The 19,867-nt window shown below is 36.7% G+C and overlaps 1 protein-coding gene and 3 long non-coding RNA genes across 4 annotated transcripts; 2 read left to right on the top strand and 2 right to left on the bottom strand.

Annotated features, from left to right (window-relative positions):
- Positions 1-1,071: 1,071 nt before the first annotated feature.
- On the bottom strand, positions 1,072-5,533 carry LOC130511624 (uncharacterized). The gene is made up of 5 exons (XM_057008875.1): positions 2,256-5,533; positions 2,070-2,181; positions 1,845-1,993; positions 1,658-1,737; positions 1,072-1,565 (listed from the first exon to the last, which is right to left on the bottom strand). Exons 1-4 carry the CDS (start codon positions 2,315-2,317, stop codon positions 1,698-1,700), a joined length of 363 nt encoding a protein of 120 aa, XP_056864855.1. The 5' UTR covers positions 2,318-5,533; the 3' UTR covers positions 1,072-1,565; positions 1,658-1,697.
- Positions 5,534-8,962: 3,429 nt separating this feature from the next.
- On the top strand, positions 8,963-9,760 carry LOC130512027 (uncharacterized). Its single transcript, XR_008945591.1, has 3 exons — positions 8,963-9,372; positions 9,466-9,510; positions 9,662-9,760. It is a non-coding gene; the product is annotated as an uncharacterized LOC130512027 (long non-coding RNA).
- A 92-nt stretch (positions 9,761-9,852) lies between these two features.
- Positions 9,853-10,435, top strand: LOC108850537 (uncharacterized). Its single transcript, XR_008945592.1, has 3 exons — positions 9,853-9,927; positions 10,091-10,163; positions 10,256-10,435. It is a non-coding gene; the product is annotated as an uncharacterized LOC108850537 (long non-coding RNA).
- A 6,581-nt stretch (positions 10,436-17,016) lies between these two features.
- On the bottom strand, positions 17,017-18,347 carry LOC108852190 (uncharacterized). The gene is made up of 2 exons (XR_001949455.2): positions 17,826-18,347; positions 17,017-17,375 (listed from the first exon to the last, which is right to left on the bottom strand). It is a non-coding gene; the product is annotated as an uncharacterized LOC108852190 (long non-coding RNA).
- Positions 18,348-19,867: the final 1,520 nt, after the last annotated feature.

Below are 19,867 nucleotides of genomic sequence, written 5' to 3'. Positions count from 1 at the left end.
TTTATAAACCTCTATCTTATTCTAAGACAACCAAAAATATAATAAGTTGAAGTTGTTATACCTGCATAATCGGTCAATAGCGAGATCATGGAAGCAAACTTATGACTGGTATATTCAATGATTTCTTCAGAAACTGCGAAGTAGATATCATGGTAGCTAAACATGTGTTCCATGAGATCAACCGTGTCATCTGTTATATGACCATTATCAGTTGTCGAGTACTTTATGGAGAAGTTTATCTCTGTTTGGCTGGTATTTTCCTCTTAATTTTAATGGTAAGTTGTCTATCCGGATCTGTGGTTGCGGGTTCTGTCTCTGAGGAAAAGGAATATGAAACATGTGGTTGGTGGTTCATGATGATAAAGTAAATCAAGAACTCTATACGTAGAGGAGCTTGCTCATTCTTATATAGTGCTAAGGGCTGAGGTAAGTTAAATGTTTTTTCAGTTTTCCGTAACGTTTGTATGTTACAAATTTGGTTTTATTGTTCTGAATTAATAAAATTGTTGTTATCACTCTTTAACTCTCTTTCTTTCTATTGTTTGATGCACACAGCTTTATCTTCTTGTGTGTATGGTTTTATTTTCAAACCGGGTCTGAAATGTTGAATCGATTGATTACAAAGACTTGATTATGTTAAACCAAGTAAATGGCGACAGCCTTAGGATTACACATCTCGTATATTATTTTTTATCACAATATTTTTCTGATAGATCCATGCTTACTCTACTAATTCTTTCCTTATATGTCAAAGTGGAAGTGACTAATATCCTTGATGATTAGTACCACATGTAGATGTTTAATCACCACTTCCTCTGTGTATTTTTGTTCTAAGCCGTAGAAGAAAAATAAAGAAACCATAATAAACATTCTCCTAATGTAACACATATACTTTGGTTGCTAAGTAATAATTTGATTGATTCTATCGTAGCTTTCTGTTGCTTCTTCTTTGTCTACATGAGGCAAAACCTCAGTTTCTTCAGAGTTGAAAACAAAGATAAACCAAGGAAACAAAGGCCACAAATCTCAATTTAAATTCGGAAAGCATCAGATATAATAACAACACTAAAATGATCAAACATGAACTTGAAGAAAAACCATTAAACATAAGTATAACCATCAGAAATTTTAAGAAAGATAGCTCATTGTTTCAAAGATAAAGTCTGAAATTGAAAAGAAACAAAGCAGAGTTTTAGTAACCAGAAAACCATCACTTAAACATATCTTAGCCACATTTGGCTCGTTTGGGCTCTTTTGTCTCAACAATAGCAGCAGCCCTTTTCCCCCTCTCACCATCAGGTTCTTCAAAGCCTGTGGAAGGACCACTCTCAGCAACTCCCTTATGCAAAACTTCATGGGCGTCTGGTATAAACACATTTTCCTCTATATTGCTTTTAAGTTCAGGATCTTCTGGTGTGAGCACCTTTGTCACAGTCAAATCCTGGTTCTTGCCAGTCAAATTATAATCTGATATTTTCACAATGAACTTGCGAGTCTGTCCTATGGTATTAATCAGAGCCTCAGGCACCAGAACTAAGTGATCAGGTCCTACATCCTCATTTGGCCTAACATACATTTAAACAATTGTCACTACGCATTTTTAACTATCTTGGGAGAACACAGTTCAAATAACAAAGACAAACAGGTTTGTATTTACCTCAAAATAACTCTCAACAACTCATAAGCTTTCTTTCCCGTCAACTCTTGACCATCATCACCAAGGAGCACAAAGAACGCCTGGTCATTATTGTCATATACAGATATCTTGGCTAGGTACTTGTGTCATGAGCAGATTAAAATCAATGCATTGAAAGTATCTGTATAAGGAATTTTGAATCACTTACTGTGCAACACCAACAATATCGCTTTTCCCACATTTTTTACACATAAGGGCTCTGATTGCCTTAGTGTGGCATCCGCCACTGCCTATGTAATACCATCCTGAACCGTGCACAACATCACCAATGGTTGCTACGCACTCAAACCAAGCAACCTGCAAAATATTCCAACAATTAAATGAGAAACTAAGACTATCATAATTATTGTGTTAACCAATGGTAATGAACGACCTTGGCATCCGCCTCCTTCATGTAAGAAAATAGCTCGCCTATGGTCATTGTCTCAGTCTTAGTGACAACAGACGCATCAACTCTGTTAGCAACAGCTAAATTTGAGTCCAACCTGAAGACAAATTCCAAAGATCAATTACAATAATGGAATAACAATCAACTACATTTATATAAAGGAATAATTACCAAGTGAGATAATCTCGGGTTGCTTGAACATCACTGTCCATAAACATACGTGATGACGTCATGGAAGAGAGACCCAAAGCAGCTATAACAGATCCAATTTTATAATTCAGAAGCAAAACTATAATGTAATATGAGATGTAGAGTTATGTATATCTCTAATATTTGTTATTTCAGAACCTACTGAGTTTATTCAGCTCTTAGTTCTTCACAGAATTTTCAAATGTCGCATAGCTAATAAGCTCCAAACTCATCCCAATGCAGTTCTTTTACGCAAACCTAACCTAACCAGATAAGATTCCTTGACCATCCTATGTAACTTCTTAAAACAATAGGAAAAAGCTGATATTACAAACTTCCAAATCGTTTTCGGTTTAAGGTGGTGACTAAAATAACTCTTGCAGATCCTTCAGATGCTTTAAATCTTGCGCCAAAGTCTGCTGCAGCCTTGTCCCATAAGTACAGCTTCATCACCGGACCACTATGAAATCCAAATCGCGTGTGTTGGGGTCAAAAACGGTCACAACGAAATTAACGTTCGAAAATATTTCTCGAAGAGATAATTCTCGTAAAAATTACTTAAACCAATTTTTACGATAAAATTCTTGAAAACATTTGTCCGCAGCGTCGAAACAAGCTCCAATGGTTCGTGTTGACGACGAAGTTAGTATCAAAACATTCGATATACGTATTTGTTTTCTTTACGAAAGAAATCGTAAAGATCGAATACTTGTGAAGAACTCTACGATTAGATCGTATCTTCGTTAAAAAACACGATCACTCGAAACAACAAAAGATCAACAACGGCAAAGGCTTGACTCAATCATCGGCAAGCAGCCAAAGGAACGCCTGGCTCGGTCGCTATAGCGACCTAGCCCAAGCACAAGCTCGGTCATTATAGCGACCGAGCCCAAACACAAGCCCGATCGCAATAGCGACCGAGCCCAAGCATATAGCGACCGAGCCCAAACACAAGCTCGGTCGCTATAGCGACCGAACATGCGTACCACACGGTTTTTCCGTAGCATCCAAAATCTTCCGAAACGATAATACGAATTAAACTATGCAGTCTCGACTACCCTCACTACAACCTTCCGCAAACCACGGCTTAACCATTTCTTGATTCTTGATCAAATGGGGTCATCAGTCTGGTTTACGATAAAATCGCGGAAAATTAACTTTATCGAAGAAACCGTAACGAACGTCTCGAATCAAAAGACGGCCCAAAGAGTCCTAAACTTGATTTGAGGCCCGCTTACGATTTTTTAAACCCATTAGCCCTATGACGGTTTATTGATATACCATGGATTTTACCCGTTTTTAACCATGGTATACTAGTATTTTATTATATATTTAATCTGTTTTCTAGCCTGTTAGGTATGTTTTCAGCTTCAGGAGCATTTCATGAGAAAGTGATGTTTTTGGAGCATTTTGGAGTACAAGAGATGATACACCCGAGTTGACCATTCAAGACTAAGTCGGAAGTCAACATTGCGATTACAATCGATCGATACTCATCCTGAGTCGTCGATCGATGCAGCTGAGAAGATCCGCGTACTAGAAGATTATAATCGATCGATACACGTTCAGTGTTGTCGATCGATATCGAGGACGAAATGGTTTAGCCGACTACTTCACCAAGACTTCACCAAATTACGAGATTGCCCCTGACGAGTTTTTAACCTAATGGAAATGCTTAAATACTCCTGCAAAGTCTTTTTGACGGGAAGTTTTGAAACCCTTTGAAGCTTGAAGCTTTTCACAACCCAAGCAGAGAGTGTGAGAGAGAGACTAGAGTTTTATTTGTTTGAGAGAGATTGGAGAGATTTCTCATCTCCTTTTGTATTTCTACTTTATTCTATCTATGCAATTCTTTCATTTATTGTTATGAATTGCTTAGCTATGTCTGAGTAGTCTACTTGTTAGATCTAGGGTTCAAATAGGTTTGTGGGATTAGCCCCAAGCTATAATTGCTAAGTTGTGATACTCATCAAATGGATTGTACCCTATGCTTGTTTTAGAGTAGCTAACTAGAACATAGATCACTAGGATCTTAGATTATCTTGAATTATCCATTTGAGCGATGCATGTTTCCCGTTGAGAAGAACGACAGTTCCTCCTTGAGACCTCGCGGTCATATTCAGTTCGCGCCTAGGCAGATCTAGAAGCCGTCATTCACATATGTTAAGCGGCTGAGATCTATAGTATCATGCAAGCAACTTATTAAAGCATTTATAGAGATTATAATCTCCATCCCTGAATAGAAACCCTATGTCTAGCACTCTTTATCCCATTTAAACAACCCTTCATATTGTTAGTTGGAGCAACTGCCTTGCTCATTTTAGGATTTGTTATTTTTATTTCTATCATATAAACCAACCTTGCCTAGGATTGATTAGTAGATTTTATTTAATTGGTTCCCTAGCTCCTCGTGATTCGATCCCTAAGTACTACAGCTGTACCTCTTATTTGAGAGAGTAAGCTATACTGGGTAATTTGAGCACTATCATTTATGCTTGGAAGATAAACATAAAATTCCGCGGATAAATGGATAGTTTCCGCAGATAATCATGAAGGACAGAAAAATGGAATATCTCCATTTTTTTTACTATGACGGCTTAAGGGCAAAATAGGAAGACGTAAACCAACGTAGGAGGGAGTATATAAGGGGTTCAAGACGAGTGGCATAGAGGAGAACTCTTTTAGACTCACAATTCGCTGCACTTAGAAACTTAGGCTTTATTCTCGACAAGTTTGGTTTCTATGACTGGCACTCAATTACTAGACGAACTCGCAGGCAGTCCAATCCCTTGTCCAGCTCTATCAATTGAACTACGTTTGGCTTGATCCTCGAAAGGAGTACGTAGGCAGCCTTTAATAAGGTTCAGTCCGAAATCAATCAAAAACCGTTTCCGCATCTTTTTCGTATTTTGTTATCGAGCTGCGACTCAACTAGGTTTAAGATTTTAGGTCGCTAAAGCTAGATAACTTGCTGACAGCACTTGCGGCTAAAGCTCTTATAATCTCTTGTAATGATCGCAACGCTCTTACACGAATTCGAAATAAGATTTACTGTTTACTCTAAATTCGTTTTGTTATCTCTTCATATTTTCTGCGTCTATTTGGTCACTTGTCATTTGCTCCGCAGAAACCCGGGACCTCTAGGAAATTAGGATTTTCCTACTTTCCTTATTTATACGATATATTGACGGTGCGAATTTCGGTTCCCACAGCGTGTGGTAAGAGTGACAATATATGAATATGAAAGCAGATATGGATTATGTTACTCATGTGTTAGAACATGAAGAAGAACTCGGCGGGTCGAAGCTATCTTGGATTCATCCACCACGTAACTGTCATTGAGAACCTGCCCATTCACAAGTCTGATGTGGCCAACATAATCTGCAGAAGAAAACAATAAAACTCAATACTTAATATTTTTTAACCCCACCAATGAAATCTATATATTGAAGATTAGACCAAAACATTATCCTGGCCAAAAAATAAAGAATATATTAGATCGACTGAAACACATTCTCTAAAATTAGATTTGACATTATACTATACAAATAGCGAGAACTTACCATAAATATCCCCTTTCAAGTCGCATGCAGCATCGAACTCCGCATATCCATGGAATCGGAAATGGTCCTCAGGAAAACAAACCGAACTGTCCTTTAGATCAGAGAGGACAGAGGTCGATGTGAAGGTGATGGTGACATTTGGTTCGGTTACCCGGTAGAAAGTCTTGTTATTAGACCCGAAAAAATTGTGGAGACTGTAAATGCCACCAGCTTTCATGTGTGGCAAATAAGTCTCTATCATTCCAGCTGGGATGAAGCCCTGGATAGCAGTTTCCTATTAACAACATTAAAAAGATTGAATAAGAAAAGCTAGACAGAAAAACTTTAAAAGTAAACAAAAATATTAAAGTTATTTAACACGCAATGCACCAACAACCAAGAACAGAACGATGAGTCTGAAGAAACCATAATAAACATTCGCCTAATGTAAGTAATTCGGGTTATACCTCTTGATCGATGAGAAGCATTTCGAGACCGATAAGCAACTTCGTCTGAACATTTCGAGCTTCCCAAAAGTGAATCAACCGAAACCTCAACTCGCCTTCATGAGGTCCGAATTTCACATCTTTGAAAGACATCATTTTCCCGACGTTGGCGGAGACGATGGCTTTTCCCTTGTCGCCAGAGGAGACAACGGCTTTGCCTCTAACGCCTGAAGAGACACTGGTCTTCGCGGTCTTAATGATCGGACCTGCAGAGAAATATGAGCGTTGCCATCATCGCAAGAGGAAAGTCATCTATAAACCACAATGTATATATGCTATTGTATTTACCGTAGAATAAATTATTATTTTTTTTTAAAATACTTGTTTGATCTCACAGTCTTAAGACTCAAAGCTCAAAAGAAATTCTCTTTTTTTTTGATAATCAAACAAACTCTATTTTTTGGTAATCAAACGAACTCTATTAAAAAATTTACATGTTTGCTTTAATTGTCTTAAAACACAAAGCTCAAACTTGTTTTTTTTTGTAATCAAACGGACTCTATAATAATAATTTGAAACCGAAACGTTACGGGTTCATACCATTAGGCCTCTTCGAATTAGGTAGGCAGATCGAGACTCCGGAAGAGACGCCAGAAGAAACACCGGAAGAGTCACGGTATTGCCGCTGAGTTTGGTCAGACTGGAAGAGGAGACCGACGATTCGACTCTGGCTTTCTTTGCGTGGGGGTCGCCGATCGTGAGGCCGGAAGAGACATAGGGTGTGCCGATTGGCTTGATCGGACCGGGAAAGGAATCAGCCTCAACGCCTTTTGGTTTCTCCGACTTAGAATCACTAGATAACATGGATTTTCCATTTGAACTCATTGCAATATACCAATGAGAATATGAAACCAATTTTGATCAAAATAAAACTCCGATTATGCTTTTTATATGAAAAATCAGAATGAGGAAAGCGAAGAGAATCCATAAATGAGAATAAAGAGGAAAACTAAGTGGTTGATGTATTGAGTGATCGTGGATCAGATCGTGAAACGGAACGAAGAAGAGGAAGAGCAAAGGTTTCATGACTCGATCTAGAAAATTAGGGTTTGAAGAAATGAGAAAAGGTGAAATCGAGACGGCGTAGATATCCGTGATATCGTCTTCTTTGATGGGGTTCTTGGGCCAAAATTATAACATGACATTTTTCTAAACGATGAAACCCAACATCAACCCAATAACAGTCTTAAGTGGACAACAAAACACACCCAATTGGCTGATTTATTGATCCGACGTGGACATCCTAAACAATCAATATATTTTTCTTTTAATACTTGTTAGATTAATAATAACTCTCAAAATAACATATTTAACTGTAAAAATATTTAGAATATTTTTTATATATATATATATATATATATATATATATATATATATATAACACTCTATATGTGCAGAGCACGGGAGATAAACTAGTGTATATATATAAATCAATATAAATCCACGCTTCATTAACTGCTCTGATCAGTTACACAGCCACTCTTTCTTGTCACAGCGCAAACTAATTTGTATTTTGTTGGTAAATGTGCTTCTCTTTTAAAGTATTGTAGAACATAGAAACATCCAAAAAGTGTTTTTCTGTCATGTGTCAGTGAGACCTACAAAAAAACCCCCAAAAATAGTCCTTATTTGGACTCCCCAAGACTTTTTATTAACAAAACGATGGAATCCACGGATTTTTAAATTACTTCTTTTATAAAACTCCAAGAAAACTTAGAGCATGTGATAATGGTGGCCGTAGAGCATCTTTATCCTTGTCTCTTATGTGGGTTTTTAGGAAATCTATTATATTAAAAGATGAGTTGTGACTTATTTTATGTGTGATATTTAAAGTAGACCTTCTCCTAAAAATCATTAATTAAAATATATCTATCATTTAGTTTTACATTATATTTATGTAACTACTTTAATCATGATATCTTTTGGTATCTTTTTCTTTTTAGATATATATATATATATATATATATATAATTAAAAAAATTCCAACAATGTTTTTTTGAAAAAAAATTTCAACAATTTTTTTCTGAAAAATAAATTTGACAAGATCTTGGTGTTTAAAATTTGATGTAAATTTTTTTACTAATTTCGTAATTAATACGAAAATATTATTATACATTAATATATACTAATTTATCATTTATAAAATGAAAATAATATTTCCAAATTTTTTTATATATTTTATAATCATAATCTTTCAAATTAAAATAATTATTATACTAAACGAAATATGATAAAATTATACTAAATAATATATTAATATATTTTATTTTTCATAAATATAAATACTTATGTTAAAATAATATAGTATATTAGTAAAATGGATTTCACATAATAAACTATATAATATAATACATGTCTACAAATTAGTATATATTAAACTTATATATGTAACAATATATTATATATTATATTAAATAATTATATAAACATTTAAATATATGATTAACGTCACTATACACTATTAATGATTGAAAATAAATATCTATAAATATATAAATAAAATGAAATATCCACGCGGATCATAATTTAGTAATGGGCACCTTTGAAGTTTTTATCCTCAAAATAGCACTAGAAGGAGAAAGTCACATAAATGACATTGCGAATTATATATAATACTCTTGTTTTAAAATTAATTAAATAAACAGAACAAAAAATCAGAAACGCCTCTCTTTCTCTCACGCGACGGTTTCCTCATGCTTCTCCTTCTTCGCCGCGGCTCCGGGACCACGAGTTCCACCAGCTTCCCGCCGCCTGGTTCGATCAGTGCGGATTGTATGTCGATAGCAACGACGAGTCGTTACGCGTGACGCTCTACTCGTTCCTCGACGGATTCGAGAACAGAGAGATACCTAACGCGCTTTCATCGAGAAGCAGATCGCGAACCACCACGGAAATAAAAACTTTATTATTGGATGATGTGTTGACCTTTGTGTGATTTGGATTGTTGTTGTTGTTGGCAGGTCCAGTTGGTAAGGATCCAAATGAGAGTGCATGAGTATGGCTGGACCACTCAGTAGGTCTTTCATCTTATGAACTTTGTCGTCAATGGAGGTCATCATCATCATTATCATCATCTCTGCTTTTCTTTCCTTCCACCTCCTTTGTATTATGTTGTTTCTGACTAACCTTTTTCTGTGTGTGCAGTTCTATTTTGGATTTCACCATCAAGTGTTTCTCGTCCATCCCAAGGTGAGAGTCTCTGAATAAGCTTTGAGTGACCGTGGTGTTTGTTCCTCTGCTCAGTTTGTGTTGTCAACGTAGCTCTGGTTTTTTTTGTTTGTTTGATTTTTGAAGGATGCATCATTTTAAGTATCTAATATTATTGCTGAGGTAAATGCAGGCTCTTTGCTGGATACTATTGGATCTTCTGGGTCTCCTCTTCTTCTCGGCATACACACTGCTCGTGTTGTTCTGGGCAGAGATATATCACCAGGCAAGTACCGTAATAGATTTTTCCTTATACATGACTAGACTCTCCTTTTAATGTACCACACAAACTCTGAACGTGTATATGGTGTTGACACTTATGAGCAGGCAAGAAGCTTACCAACTGATAAGCTTCGGATAACGTATATCTGAGTCAATATGGCTGTATATTTGGCTCAGGTTCTTATGGTTTTCTATTTTTTTATTTTCGTTTTTGTATGTTGTGGTTACTGAGCTTTCTTTGATACAAAGAATCTCTTTGAACCGTTCTCACTTTTTTGTATAAATTTTGGGTGAATCAAAAGACTTTTAAGTCTGATATTGTAATTGATGTCTCTATCAGGTTGTTATATGGGTATGCATCTGGGTCAATGATAACAGAACAGTGGAGTTAGTTGAAAAGATATTTATGTCAGGTAGTTTTTTGCATGGTCAAGCAAGTTTGCTAAGCCCGTTATTGCTCAACTCTGTATTGATTTTTATTTGTGTATTTTACCTTTTCTTTTAGTTGTGTCTTTCATCGCGGCATTAGGCTTCTTGCTCTACGGAGGAAGGTAGTGTTTTTACTTGTCTCGTGATCAAAGTGTCTGAAAGTTCTTCAATGGTTTGACTGGGTCGTCTTTTCTCATGTATTCCCTTGTAATGCTATGTAGATAATTTATTATACTAAATGTGGGCCTAATAAACACATGTTATCTAGGATAATTTGTGGAACTTTCAGGATGGGTTTCCAGAAGAAAAAAATGAGTGTTTTATTACATAAATCTATTTTCGAAGATAATCAAAAATTAAAAAAAACGTGTAAGGAATGTTAGACAATTTTTGTTGTCTTAATCTTCTAGAACAACCAAAACAAAACAACATAATTAGAAATTTGTTGGCTATAGAAATCTCCAAATAGAGAACAAATATAAAAGAGAGAACATGAAACTATGATAGCTTGAAACCTTTTCAGTAATTCTATAAAGAAAGTGTTAAATATAGTATATGATTATAAAAGATACATGTTATCTATGATAGCTTTTGGCACTTTCAGGATGAGTTTCCAGAAAATAAAATGAGTGTGTTTTATTACATAAATTTGTTTTCGAAGAGAATCAAAAAGCGTGCAATGAATGTTAGACAATTCTTGTTCTGGATGGCTATCCTGAATTGGAACTTAATCTTCCAGAACAACCAAAACAAAACAACATAATTAGAAATTCATTAGCTATAGAAATCTCCAAATAGAGAACAAATATAAAAAAGAGAACATAGAAATATGATAGCTTGAAGCCTTTTCAGTAATTCTATAAAGAAAGTGTTAAATGTGGTATGATTATAAAAGACACATGTTATATAGGATAGCTTTTGGCACTTTCAGGATGGGTTTCCAGAAAATAAAATGAGTGTGTTTTATTACATAAATCGATTTTTGAAGAGAATCAAAAAACGTGTAAGGAATGTTAGACAATTCTTGTTCTGGATGGCTATCGTGAATTAGAACTTAATCTTCCAAAAAATATATAGATTTCTATAGCCAATGAATTATTTGATAGATTTTGATTATAATATATATATATATATATATATATATATATATATATATATATATCAAACAGAAAACATTAAAATAGGATAGCTTGAAGCATTTTCAATAATTCTATCAAGAAAGGGTTAAATGTGGTATCATTATAAAACAAATATGTTATGTACGATAACTTTTGGCACTTTCAGGATGAGTTTCCAAAAAAAAATGAGTGTTTTTTCTTGCATAATTATGCTTTCGAAGAGAATCAAAAGCGTGTAAAGAATGTTAGATATTCATTGTTTAGGATGACTATCCTAATTTGGAACTTAATATTAAAAAAAAAACACATTATCAAAATCTATAAGAAAAATTTGTATAATTTCAGGAAAGCTATCCAGAAGATTTTGTGTTTACAAATTTTGAAGTATTGATTACTTGGTTACAAAGGATAGTAACACGATGGGAGTTTTATTACCTCTCAGGCTAACAGTACCCGAGCTGAAGTATCAGATTGTTCAGAGCCAAGGCAAAACAGTTTGAGATTTATGTTGATTATTGAAAATTTCAAATTTCTTAATGTAACAAAAAAGCATTGTACATATTCGGTACCAAGTAAAATATTTAGGAAGGGCTTCCTGAAAATTTAATATTTAAAAACAAGTAAATTTAATATGATTTGGATAACTAATAAAATATTTAGAAAGTGTTTATTGAAAAATTAATATTTAATAAGGAAATATGTTAGGATATCATGTATTAACAAGCTTACATATATATCATATTTATGATAGTATGTAAAATATTTAGGAAGAGCTTCCTAAAAATGTAATATTTAATAAAAAAATAAAATGTTAGGATAACAAGTAAAATATTTAGGAAGTGATTCCTGAAAATTTAATATTTAATTAAAAATAAAAAAAAATTGTTAGGATAACAAGTAAAATATTTAGGAAGAGCTTTCTGAAAATTTAATATTTAAAAACAAGTAAATTTAATATGATTTGGATAACAAGTAAAAATATTTAGAAAGTGCTTATTGAAAAATTAATATTTAATAAGGAAAAATGTTAGGATATCATGTATTAACAAGCTTACATATATATCATATTTATGATAGTATGTAAAATATTTAGGAAGGAAACCAGCTGCGGCTCAGAAGCAGGTGCGAGGGAAAATTGTTCGCACTAAAGACCTGATATTTGGTGGTAAGCAAGGGACATCAAAAAAAGCTTCCAATAGGAAGCAATGACGTCTTTTTTTGAATGGAACATGCGTGGTTTCAACTTACCACGCAAGCATAGAACCCTCAGAACATGGTTACAAGCGGAGAAGCCTTCTTTTGGTTGTTTAGTGGAGACAAGAGTACAAGAGTCAAGTCATCAGATGTGCATGAATGCTGCTATGCCTGGTTGGAACTCTCTTACAAACTACAGTTATCATCCTTTGGGCAGAATCTGGGTTTGCTGGACTGATCAGATGGTAGTTACGAAACTGCATATGAGCGCACAGGTAATCACTTGTGCCATTCAGGTACCGAGCACTGGAGAACTGTTTATCTGCTCTGCCGTATATGCGTTCAATACAGTAGCGGATAGAACTCATTTGTGGGAAGAACTGCGAGGTACAAGAGCAGCTTATGATCATTTAAATCATCCTTGGATATTGATAGGTGACTTCAATGAAACCTTAGCATCAAGTGAGCACTCCAGGGCGTTGGATTATCGAAGAGACCAAACAGGCATGAGACACTTTCAGGAAGCAGTGACTGATTGCTCAGTAATGGACCTGCCCTATACAAGTGCTTTGTTTACATGGTGGAACAACAGAGTGGAGGATCCTATAGGGAAAAAAATGGATAGAGCACTGGTTAATCAAAGTTGGTTGAGTAGATATCCTCTGTCCTCGGCGCATTTCGAAGCAGGAGGAATATCAGATCATGCACGGTGCTTGATTCGAACGGCAGGAATCACTAATGATGCTAGGAAGCCTTTTCGTTTTTTCAACTATCTGGCTGAGCATAAGGATTTTTTGCCTACAGTAAAGAGAGTATGGGACACGACTGAAATTCTATATCCATCAAGAACTGCACTCTCTCGCTTTCACCGGAAACTGAAGCTTCTCAAACAACCTCTCCGCGAGCTAAATAAAACACACTATGGAGACCTGCCAGCACGTACGAAACAAGCGTATGATGAGTTGTGTGAATGCCAAAGCAGAGTACTCCTAGATCCAACGCCGGAAAATATCACAAGGGCGTCGGAGGCAGCAGTGAGATGGAATGCTTTAGCTCGTATAGAGGAAAAAATCTATAGGCAAAAGTCAGGTGTTCGATGGCTTTCAGCAGGAGATCAGAATACAAGATTTTCCACAACATGGTGCAAACAAGGATAGCTAAAAACACGATTCGAAGTTTGACCACAGAACGAGGAGAAGTTCTTACCTCCCTTCCTGACATCAAAAGAGAGGCTGTGGCGCATTTTCAGACATTCCTACAAGGACAGGATCCGACTACTGAGGATATTTCTCTGGAGGCTCTGCAGGATTTGCTAACTTACAGATGTTCAGGGGATGATACAGCTGAGTTGGTGCGCCCGGTTACTGCAGCAGAAAAACAACAAGCGCTCCGGTCCCTACCTAATGATAAAGTTTCGGGACCAGACGGCTTCACTAAGGAATTTTTTATAGCTGCGTGGCCAATCATAGGAAGGGACTTCATTGTCGCAATACAGTCCTTCTTTATTTTTGGATTCATGCCTACTGGAGTGAATGCTGCTATTCTCACCCTGATACCTAAAACTACAACTGCGCAGACTATGAAAGATTATCGGCCAATCGCTTGTTGCAACTTCCTCTACAAGGTGATATCTAAAGTCTTAGCCAACAGATTGAAGATAATTTTCCCTGAAGCAGTAGAAGCAAATCAGTGTGCTTTCATAACTGATCGGTTACTCTTGGAAAATGTTCTACTTGCCTCTGAGCTGGTTACTGGTTATCATAAGAGTACGAACAAGGAGAAGTGTACCATCAAGTTTGATATTGCCAAGGCGTTTGATACAGTTAAATGGTCGTTCATCACATCAGTTTTGCAAGCCATGGGATTGCCGGCTCAGTTCATACACTGGATCAGGTTATGTATCTCAACTGCCTCTTTTACAGTATCAGTGAATGGAAGCTTGGAGGGATTCTTTACCAGTGCTAGAGGTATACATCAAGGGTGCTCCCTTTCCCCTTATCTGTATGTTATCCTCAGCAACGTCTTATCAAAGCTCCTAAACAAAGCTGTAGAAGCAGGAGAATTTGCTTATCATCCTCAATGTCAAGGCATCAAGCTTACGCATTTGAGCTTCGCCGACGACATCCTTGTCTTCTCTGATGGTACGTCAAACTCACTATTGGGGATCATGGAAGTTATGAGGCGTTTTGCAGCCATGTCTGGATTACATATCAATGCCGCCAAGTCTTCTATATTTGCAACAGGAAGGAATATAAGTGATCTGCTAGCCACTGCATCATCTTTAAGTATTCGAGTTGGAACACTGCCTATTCGGTATTTAGGCATGCCTCTTACCACAAAGACTCTTACAAGCCATGACTACGAGCCACTTATTGACAAGATTCGTGCTAGAATGCTATGCTGGTCCAATAGGTCACTGTCATTTGCAGGAAGGTTGCAATTGATTCAATCAGTCATTACTAGCATGGTAAACTTCTGGAGCTCCGCTTTTATCCTACCAGCTAAGTGTTATAACACCATTGAAAGCATGTGTTGTGCATTTCTATGGTCTGGCTCCCCTACCCAAACTCATAAGGCTAAGGTCAGTTGGGAAGATCTCTGCTCCCCGAAGGATGAAGGTGGATTGGGAGTGAGAAAATTCAGAGACACTGCCAAAGCTTTTGCTCTAAAGCTCATATGGAGGTTATACACACAACCGTCCTCTCTATGGGTCAGTTGGGTAAATCACTATCTGCTCAAATATAACTCTTTTTGGGACGTAAGGGATGCATTGCAGGGATCTTGGATATGGAGAAAGCTTTTAAAACTGAGTGATTTGGCCTATCAGTTTCTGCGGTTTGACGTTAAAGATGGGAAGACATGTCATTTCTGGTTTGATAATTGGCTGGGTAAAGGGAAACTTATAAATATCACAGGCGCGGCAGGGACTACTTATCTGGGTGTTAGGCGACAAGCCAAGGTCTGTGAAGCAGTGCAAGGACATGAGTGGAATATCAGAGGGAGGAGAAGTCGTCGGTTTCACGATCTTTATGATTGTATCTCCGCTATTGAGCCTCCAGCTCCTGAAAAAGGACGAGATGTTATAATGTGGAAGCATGGAGATGATGATTACAAACCTATCTTTTCAGCTGCGAGGACTTGGGACCAGATTAGAGTCAAGAAAAGTAAAGTGGAATGGAGCAGAGGGGTCTGGTTTACACAAGGGGTTCCACGGTTTTGTTTTATAACCTGGCTAGCCGTCAAGAACAGGCTGTCTACTGGAGATAGGATGAGGGATTGGGGAATTGTTCAGGGCTGTGAACTTTGTGGGGAGAGGGATGAAACAAGAGAGCATCTCTTCTTCGCTTGTCCATACTCCTACACGATATGGGAACCTTTGGCACAAAAGTTTGTGGGAAGGAATATCAATCCGGATTGGCAATGGACTGTAAACAGGCTGCAGCGACTGGAGGGTAAGAGTCTTGACACCATTCTTGCAAAGATGCTGTTCCAAACGACAGTGTACCACATATGGAGGGAGAGAAATGCAAGGCGTCATCAACAAACTAGGAGCTCTACTGATCAACTTCGCAGACTCATAGACAAGGCAGTGAGGAATAGAATTGTATCACTCAGGTACAAGCCAGGTCACAAGTTGGAGGGTTTACTTAGCAGATGGTTTGAAATCACGCTTTAGTCTTTAGATCTCATCTTTACAGCTATTCTTTTTACAAGCTATAGGAGTATGTAAATAATATTTTTTTGCATGATCAATAAATTTGAAATTTCATCAAAAAAAAAAAATATTTAGGAAGGGCTTGCTAAAAATGTAATATTTAATTAAAAATAAAATGTTAGAATAACAAGTAAAATATTTAGGAAGAATGTTAGGATATCATGTATTAACAAGCTTACATATATATCATATTTATGATAGTATGTAAAATATTTAGGAAGAGCTTCCTAAAAATGTAATATTTAATTAAAAATAAAATGCTAGGATAACAAGTAAAATATTTAGGAAGTGCTTCCTGAAAATTTAATATTTAATTAAAAAGAAAAAGACTTGTGAGGATAACAAGTAATATATTTAGGAAGGGCTTTCTGAAAATTTAATATTTAGAAACAAAAAATGTTAGGATAGTAAATATTGAACATTTATAGTAAATAATGTTGGTTATTGAACATTTCAGGTTGACTTAAACCATCTGTCGAAAACCTGTTAAAAATATCAAAATCAAAACAATTCTATAAAACGCATAAGGAATCCTAAGGAATTATGTTTTCTTGCATAAGTCTATTTTCGAAGAGAATCAAAGACGTGTAAGGAATGTAATCAAAGACGTGTAAGGAATGTTAGACAATCTTTGTTCATGATGGCTATCCTAAATTGGAACTTAATCTTAAAAAAACATAATAAAAACTAAGGAATTCAAATTGTTATGTAGAATTTTGAGAAAAAAAAAAAAGAAGCAATTTACATCTCCAACTAGTTGAACTCAAGAACTCTAAGAAAGGTCATTGTAGTGGGTGGCCAGTACACCAAGAGTGTTATAATCGTTTGCTGATGTAAGAAAAATAATATAATCAACAGCTTTTTATTAAATTACAAAAAAAGATTATGTGCAGGATCGAACATGGAGCATGGAGAATTGAGAAATGATTTGGGTTTACAAAGGTTATCATAGCTCAGTGATTCCCAAGCAACATTGCAACAGCTGAGCTTCTTCCTCTTCAGTCTTCACTCTTCAGCACTAAGCTGGAGCTTATTAAATGACCTTTCTGCGGTTCTGCCCATGCGTTTGTATTGTAGAGAACGTGCTGGTCAAGTGCGTATCCAGGTTTGCAAACGTACTACACAATGTAATCCACGAGTACACAAGGGATCTCGTGCCGTATGAACTCCTGGATCCACACGTCATCACACACCAAAGATCAAACAAAGATGAGTTTGAATGTTCATGGAAACTTTATTACACTTTTAACAGAACCAGAAATGGTCACATGCACTATACATCTATGTGTATGCAAAAACATTCAGATTACTATATAACCAAGCACCTGAAACTCACAGGAGCTAAAACAGAAAAAAAAAAACATATCTACAATTCTTTGCTATTGACATAAAGTTTGGACTAATAATAAATGAGAGAATCTAAACAAGATGATACAAACTTGATTGAAGTATGAAACCTTTGACCAGATTTATGCATTCGGATAAATGATGATGATGATGATGATGATGATGATTATGATGATGATGATGATTGATCTCAAAGAAAGTGAACAAAACTGAATAAAAGTAATACAATCTATACATTACACATTTTAAAAGTGGCAAGGAATGAATTTTACCTGTTCTTAGCAATGTCCAAGAAATCATCTGGGTATCTACACCAAAATTGCTCTTGTTAACTGGACCTGCAATAGAGGTGAACAAAGTGTGTAATAAGACCACTCGGAACACACACAGAGTGCCGACACTGAGCTGCACAAAAAAACATTCTTTGAATTAAAGCTGCAAATGGTTGAATCAACGAAGATTTCTCAGATACAAAGCAGACGATGATGTTATAGAGATGATTTGACAGCGGCGATCTGATCTCATTATTATAGGTTGAGACGACGACTGAGATGACGCAGAGACAACGCGGAGACGATGTGGAGACGAAAGAGACGGTGCGGAGACGACGGAGACGACGGAGACGACGGGAGACGACGGAGACGATGGGAGACGACGGAGACGATGGGAGATGGCGACTTAATTTTTTTTAATTAATCAAAAGAAGGGGTATAATAGTAAATCATCGCTTTAGTGAAACCTATTTTTGTGACTTTTGACTTTAGGGTCTATATTTGGAACAAAAACTTTGTTTAGTGTTATATATGTCATTTTCTCTTTAGTAATTAAAAGAAAAAGAAAAATAGGTATTATATTAAGCAACTGAAGGGATAGAAGAAACGTAGCTTAAAACACGTGTTGTTACCTCGACGTTTTTCTCTCTCTCGACGCTCTCTCTTTCGATCTTTTCTTCTTCTTCGTTACCGAGCACCACCATCACCGGCGTTTCCGTCACCATCGGCTACCTATCTGGTCCATCTCTATCACTTTTGCCTTTTTCATGGTTTATCAATCTAGTTGGAGTGCGTCCTGATCGGTGTATTTGGATTTTGATGATGTGTAGGGATCAAGGGACCGTCAATGGTGACGGGAGGACTGATCGGACTCATGGACACGCATTGATAGGGTAGTGGGTTTGGGATTTTGAGAGGAAATTCGAGGTCTGGCTCTGGAGAGACGATTATTTCACGATCTCGTCGATCACGGGACGCTTCTTCTCTACTTCAACCGTTGGAAGGAGAAGGGTTGACGGAGGAGATTGGAGGAGCGACGGAGAAGTTGAAACGGCGTCGCATAGGGAGCAGCAGAGTTACACTCTGTAGTAGATTTGGTTCATCAATCAATCAATCACGTTTTCAAACGTGAACGCCTGATTTGATTCAAGCTATGGTGAAGAAGATTGGAGTGACGGTGGAATTTGGGAACGATAGTGTTGCTGTGATCACCATTTCGAACCCTCCTGTTAACTCTCTGCCTAGCCCAAGTACTATAAAGCTCAATACTTTTTGAATCGTTGACCATTTTAGTGAGCTGGGTTTTTAATATATCTTTGATTTGTTCAGTTGCTTCTGAGCTGAAGGAGAAGGTTCAAGACGCGAACCAGATGAGTGATGTTAAGGCCATCGTGTTGACCGGTAAAACAAAAAAAAAGTGAAGGTGTTGGAGTTCGTTGCAAAGAAAGAAAGTCTGCAACTGCCCCACGGTTTTACAGCACTACAAGTACTCTTAGGTAACATCCGAGAAGCGTTTGGAGCAAAGGTATATGGTTTAAGCATGCTACACCTAAATATTCCTTTCATATATGGGCATCAATGAAAGATAGATTAACAACATGTGATAGAATCCTGAAATGGAATCCAAACATCAACCCTATTTGCGTTCTCTGTCAGCAACAAGTGGATACTAGGAACCATCTGTTTTACTCTTGTTCATACTCAAGTCAGATATGGCAGAAACTCATGACAGAAGCATGGGAGAGAATTGTTAGCCTGCTTCTGGATCATAGAATGGAAAGAGTAAAGTTGTTCTTGCTGCGATACACTTTCCAAGCAACTGCGCATGTTATTTGGAGGGAAAGAAATAGACGCAGACATGGTGAAAAGCAATTTCCCCCACACTCTCTTGTTAAAGATAATTGACAAGACTGTCAGAAATAGACTTTCTACTATAAGGAGGCAGGGAGACCATAAGATGGATGGAGGAATGAGAGTATGGTTTGAAACAAGAAACTAATATTAAGATATGAAGTCTTTGCTGGATTCTGGTATAGAAGGAG

The sequence above is a fragment of the Raphanus sativus genome, chromosome 4 (assembly GCF_000801105.2).
Source record: "Raphanus sativus cultivar WK10039 chromosome 4, ASM80110v3, whole genome shotgun sequence".
NCBI lineage: Eukaryota > Viridiplantae > Streptophyta > Magnoliopsida > Brassicales > Brassicaceae > Raphanus > Raphanus sativus.
Note: the sequence above shows the minus strand (reverse complement) of the source record. Positions and strands in the feature narration are given on the sequence as shown.

What these genes read in the sequence shown, in the direction of transcription:
- LOC130511624 (XM_057008875.1), bottom strand. Translation starts at nt 2,317, where the DNA reads ATGACGTCATCACGTATGTTTATGGACAGTGATGTTCAAGCAACCCGA. An exon ending in ACCCGAGATTATCTCACTTG is followed by an intron (nt 2,182 to 2,255) that starts GTAATTATTCCT and finishes ATTTGTCTTCAG; the next exon opens with GTTGGACTCAAATTTAGCTG. An exon ending in TGAAGGAGGCGGATGCCAAG is followed by an intron (nt 1,994 to 2,069) that starts GTCGTTCATTAC and finishes AATATTTTGCAG; the next exon opens with GTTGCTTGGTTTGAGTGCGT.